Below are 6,000 nucleotides of genomic sequence, written 5' to 3' on the forward strand. Positions count from 1 at the left end.
TTAATAAGGTTAATTTTTTAGAAGTTTAAATAAGATCTTATTTTATTTTACACTATTTTATAGGCTTAATCACTGCAGAAGACAGACGGGTTGGTACTACAAACCTGCATTTGGATGTGTCTGATGCTGTTAATGTCATGGTATACGTTGGAATTCCCATTGGGGAAGGAACCCATGATGACGGTAATGTTTGAGAAAAGATGTTTTCAGTCCATTAAAAATCAATTGTATATGTGAAGCTATACTTTTATTGCTTAAGCTTATCGTAACTGAGAGACATAACCCAAATATTTGTTACATATTTAGTTTGCTACATCTGCAGCATGTATTTAAAAGTGCAGTAATATTTCATTGGTTCCCAACTGTCGAAGAAACAGAGCTTTCATAGAAATTAGATACACGTGCCTCAAGAAAGTAGGAGAAAGGTTACTTTTTCTTCTCCTTATATTTGAATAACTAGAGCTAGTTTGGATTGAATTAATGACTGAGTTTTCTGATTAGTTGTCAAGTGTCACGCTTCCTGAATTTTAAGGTGAAGCTTGAGGCACTTAGAAAGGGTACTCTAATGCAGCAGTTGCAGTGTGGCTGGATTTAGTGTCTCAAAAGGCTACTTTTGAGACATACCTGTTTGGTATGTCAAAAATCAGAAGCTTCACAATCATATTGGTTTCATGTGGATTCCCCTTTCAGAAGTTTTGAAAACAATTGATGAGGGAGATGCTGATGATGTAACAAAGCAGCGAATCCATGAAGGAAGAGAAAAACCTGGAGCATTGTGGCATATCTATGCTGCCAAGGATGCTGAAAAGATAAGGGAACTTCTCCGGAAGGTACGTTTTTAATGAAGCCTTGAGCCTACATGATATCTTGACAAGCTTAATTACAGCAGCTGAATGATACGAATTGCTATTGACATCAAGTGCATACATATTTTTACACTGTCTTTGAAGACATTATTTTTTTTCCACAGGTTTTTAGCCTGGTCTAGGATCTTCATGCTAATTACTAATGCATATCATGCTAGTTAAGACCTAAATGAACTTGATGAAGTAGCATCCCACTTTGAAATAACTTAAGGATATGTTTGGTATGTGTTTTGGTACAGAGCTTTTTGTGAGACAGCAGTATCAAGGTACTGTGTCATGGTTTTTTTTTTTTTTTTCATCTTGTATCTTGGCCCTAGGTTGGAGAAGAGCAAGGCCAAGAAAATCCCCCAGATCATGACCCTATTCATGACCAAAGCTGGTACTTGGACCAGACCTTACGTAAGCGACTCTATGATGAGTATGGTGTACAAGGTTGGGCAATAGTGCAGTTCCTAGGAGATGCTGTGTTCATTCCTGCTGGTGCTCCCCATCAGGTAAGTAAGCCAAGTCTATACCATATTGACAGGTAGAATTGAATTAGAAGCACAGTAGAACTGTGACTTCCAAATAATTGTTAGTTATTGTTGCTGATTTAAGTTCCTTTTTCTGTGTATGCAGTTCTTACAGGATCTATATGGATTGAATCTTCGTAATAGTTAGTAGAAGTGATACCAATATCTGTATTATGTGTATAATAGTGTGACAGAATTAAGAAAATAATATTTAGAATGAATGGTTGGAAAACATTTTTGCATAGTAAAACTTCAGCCCAGGGAACAGAATTCTGATAAAGTGCAAAGAACAGATGGGAAGTTAGGTTTTGCAAGAGTAGCATGTGAGGGAGGACAAGGGGACATCTGAGATGTCATGTATTTTGTTCTAACATTAAAGACACCATTTTATTTGAAACCAAAATAGGTTTCAGTTCCTGTTTCTGGTAAGCAAATGCAGAAGAATCAAACATCCTGTTTTTATTTTTTTGTATTGATTCTATATGGTTTGTTCTAGGTTCATAATTTGTACAGCTGCATTAAAGTGGCAGAAGATTTTGTATCTCCAGAACATGTGAAGCACTGCTTCCGTCTAACCCAGGAGTTCAGGCATCTGTCTAATACACATACAAACCATGAGGATAAACTACAGGTAACTGTTTTATGATGGTAGTCACTAAATATATCCAGTGTTTGGCCACGTTTGTTTAGTATTAGAAACATGTAACTAATGATATAAAACAAAAGACAAAAGCAAAACAACTTTACACAACTTTGGAGGTTCTCATTTGATAAGTATTTCAAATAATAATTGTGTATCTATGTCTACAGTATCATATAAACAAAATTAGTAATAAACTTCTGACTTTCCTAAGAAATATCCCACTATTGCACTAGTGCATGTGTCGGTTTTAATTAGTTTATAAATGGCTGAATTCTAAATAGCAGTAACATATAGCAGGAAAAAATCCTTACTAAAAAAGCAAAAAGCAATGTTCTGTTTTGAAGATATATTTATTTCACTAACAACACCTATATTTGTTTCTGTATTACCTGAAAGAGTTGCTGTGGACTGAAAAGCTTGCTTATTTAAACTAATCCTCAAAAGGAAAATGAAGTGTGTTTTGGCTTTGAAGAAATGCAACTGCTTAAATCAGTAACTAAGCACGGAATATTATGTTCACTAAAAAGAAATAGAACATTGTATTTAAGGCAGTAAGTCGTACATAGGGAAGACTGTAAGGAGGCCTTTTTTGATTTCATTGATGTGTGCCTCTAAAGAGTTAATATTTGTGTAGTTTACAAATTTTGTTGTCAGCTTTCTTCTTGTATTAGCAATCTCATGCACGTAAAATGAAGGTGCAGCAGAAATTTGCTGAATGGCTTTTCTTGAAAAGATGACTACTCAATATGTAACCATTCTCCAGTATGTCTCCCAAGAACATCAGAACTTACTATGTTGATTCTCTCAAAGAATTTGGTGAAAATTTGCCATGAGCTTCTATATGGTTTTGCATGAGATTTTAAAGTAAAGCAGAACTCTCAACTCTCACTGCACAGGATTTTAAAGTAAAGCAGAACTCTAAACATACATTGTCAGGATTCATCTTCAAACACTGCAGCTCTTCAGCTTATAAGTTTAGTTATAAAAATGAGGAAATGTGCTATAAATGAATAGGTTGCAAAAAAAAATGAATAATGCTCATTAGCCAAGTAAAAATTATATAATTAAAAAGCTGGTTACTTACTGACAAAGTAGCCCAGTGAAAATGAATAGTGGTTACATTTAGGTTGGATATTAGGAAACACTTGTGCTCTGGGAGGGTTGTGAGAGATTGGACCAGGCTGCCCAGGGAAGTGGCTGAGTCATCCCTGGAGGTATTTAGAAGATGTGCAGATGTGGTGCTTAGGGATGTGGTTTAGTGGTAGACTTGGCAGTGCTAGGTTAATGGTTGGGCTTGATGATCTTGGAGGTATTTTCCAACCTAAAGGATTCTGTGATTCTACGATTTGTGCCTCATAAGTTATCTTTGCAATGTTTACTTTCTTATTTTTCCTCATTTTCCTGTACTTTCGTATTAATGTATTACAATATTTTTATACGGATATATGTTTCTGTGATAGACATATGTATATGGGGTAGAATAACTCAAGTCCTTTAACTGTCACACAAATGATACAACAGACTGAGATCATGTGCACATTGGGGAAAAATATTGGTGCTTCAGTTGTTGAACTGGCACAGTTAAACTACTTGAAACTGAATTCAAATAAATCTTAAACAAGATATAGCTTTGACTGCTAGATAGCTCAACACAGAACAGAATACTGTGGTTACCAGTGGATTTTTCACCTCTAATCTTGCTTGCCTTTCTGTAAGATGCACAAGTTCATTTGGGCTTGATTCATATGTATCTGTAAGTGACTTGGATCAAAAGGACTTCTTAGTAAAGTCTTTGACTTAGAAGTGTATTTCCTCATAGCTCTCCTGAAGGAGAGACCTCATCTTAAAATAGCATGAGTAAATCAGTTGCTGTGTGACCAAGTTGCTGTGTATAGGTCTCTGAAATATTTGTGTAGTCTAGCTGTGACAGTTTAAATGTGTGCTGATATACTAAAGCAGTAATAGTATATACTTTGTATACTTGCTAACTGTCACAAATTCAGCTGCCAGCATTGATTGCTTAGGTATGTTAGACTCCTCGTTAGTCTGGAGAAGTTGAATTTTTTTTTTCTTTCTTTTACAGGTGAAGAACATTATCTACCACGCAGTGAAAGATGCTGTTGGCACGCTGAAGGCTCATGAATCCAAACTAGCTAGATCATAGGAACTGCTAATTCCAAATGCCCTGTGAAGTAAGCCTTTTGCTAACAGTATGTACAGGGACTGCACGACTGCCTCCGCAGGAGCAGAGGCTTCTCACTAAGAGCTGGTGTGGTCAGTATTACACACACTCTTCAGCCACTGTTTTCTACGCTGCCTCAACGCTAAAGGTCTAATGGAAGGTTGCACTGTTACATGCAGAATTCCAGATTCTAATGAAAGGTGCCCTGTCCCTTTCTAGTGGCCTTTTGCAAATTGGAAGATCATGGAAACCACTTGGATTTCCTGCATATTATGAATAGAAATGGTGTGAAGAGTGTGGATGTTTTTCCTCATGCCTAGTTAGTCTCCACAAAGTTAGAAGGAATTTGCTGGAGGTGGGTTGTCCTACTGCAGACTTAGTTGATAGCTGCTAAAGGAGAGTGACCAACAGAAGCCCAACTACAGAAATTTAAGTAAACTTCCCATGTGAAATACAGGCCAAGGAAAAAGATAAAGCTATTCTCTGCACTCCCCTTCTTGTAGCCATTTCTCTATACACTGTAGAGTTGCAGAAATAAAGGGAGAACCCACTTTTTTTTTCCCCAGAAGACTCCAGAAATAGGAGAATTGTGTATTTAGTGAAAACTAGGTTTGTAGTGAAACAGTTAATATTTCATGAAAGTAGATATTTTTAGTATTTTTGAAGTACCACAACTGTTCTTGGATTTTCAAGGAAAGGCGCTTTACATTTAGTCTTCCTTTCAATAAAATAAAGAAGTGATTTTTAGAAAGCAGTCCAAAATAGCACAAAAACAGCCAAAGGAGAGTGAATAGAAATTGACACCCCACCTCCCTTGCCCATATTCCTCACCCACCTTCTCCTCTATCCCCGTGTCTCCGCTGCTTCCTCAGAAAGAGAAGTGAAAAGAACTATGAACTCTGTTCTCATGTAGAGATGTTGTACATCTCTCCCTGCACTGGTAACTGCAGGCAATAGTTCACCCCAAACCAGTGCTTGCTGAAAACATCTATCCTTTCCAAAAGTGAAGGAAATGTTAACTTTCAGAATAAATTTTGTCCAGAACTATTTTAAGTAAAACGTTTCTGCTTGATAGAACTGTATTCAGAATTTGCTAATGTCAGCATTGATGCAATGGATTTCATTGTCTGGGTACATGGGGAAATATATCTACCTTATATCCAGCTGTACTGTAGTGCCACCTGCAGGCCTGTTAATATGTTCACGGTTATTTCATTTTTTTAAAATAAAAGTCATTTACTGTAACAATCTGGGCAATTTCTTTCAGTTTTGGCCACTGATACTCCTGCTTTGAAGTTATCTCTGTTTCTGCTAGTGGTAGTGTAGGCTACCTGATAATTTCTTGCCCTGGGTGTGGCTTGGGTATTTTAGGCCTGGGGTCCCAAATATATGCAGACAGCATACCAAGCTATCTCCAGACTCTTGATTAAAACTAACTCATGAGTTAATTTTGGCAGAGCATCTGTCTTTTCATAAACCACATCTCTTGTGCCATGCTCCCTGCCTCTTGCTGTCTTTCTACCAGGCTGGGATTCAGAGCTGCCCTCTATACTGAAGTAATAGATGGGCTTGTAAAGATTTCTTGGTTTCTGGACATGGAGATTGTGATAGCAGTAGCGGTTCTTTTCACTGACCTGTTGGCTGGCAGCATTTCAGGTTGATTGCTTGATTCGAGTAGTTTACTCCTTGGCTTCATACCTTTGCAGCTGTCCTTCAAGTATGGGATATGACAGTCTTCTACAGATTAAAAGGATTATTCCAGACCCATGAACCATTCAGCATCAGTATTATACCTGT

At 37.2% G+C, this 6,000-nt stretch overlaps 1 protein-coding gene across 2 annotated transcripts in view; it reads left to right on the forward strand.

Moving 5' to 3' along the window:
- Nucleotides 1–5,451, forward strand: part of KDM3B (lysine demethylase 3B) — a 49,371-nt gene extending 43,920 nt beyond the window's left edge. For both annotated transcript variants that reach the window (XM_035338249.1, XM_035338250.1), the window contains 5 exons: nt 64–183; nt 691–830; nt 1,184–1,360; nt 1,875–2,009; nt 4,105–5,451. In XM_035338249.1, coding sequence (XP_035194140.1) covers nt 64–183; nt 691–830; nt 1,184–1,360; nt 1,875–2,009; nt 4,105–4,185 — 653 coding nt within the window. In that variant the 3' untranslated portion in view covers nt 4,186–5,451. The remainder of the gene's footprint in view (nt 1–63; nt 184–690; nt 831–1,183; nt 1,361–1,874; nt 2,010–4,104) is intronic.
- Nucleotides 5,452–6,000: the final 549 nt, after the last annotated feature.

Source organism: Oxyura jamaicensis, chromosome 13, assembly GCF_011077185.1.
Source record: "Oxyura jamaicensis isolate SHBP4307 breed ruddy duck chromosome 13, BPBGC_Ojam_1.0, whole genome shotgun sequence".
Lineage (NCBI taxonomy): Eukaryota > Metazoa > Chordata > Aves > Anseriformes > Anatidae > Oxyura > Oxyura jamaicensis.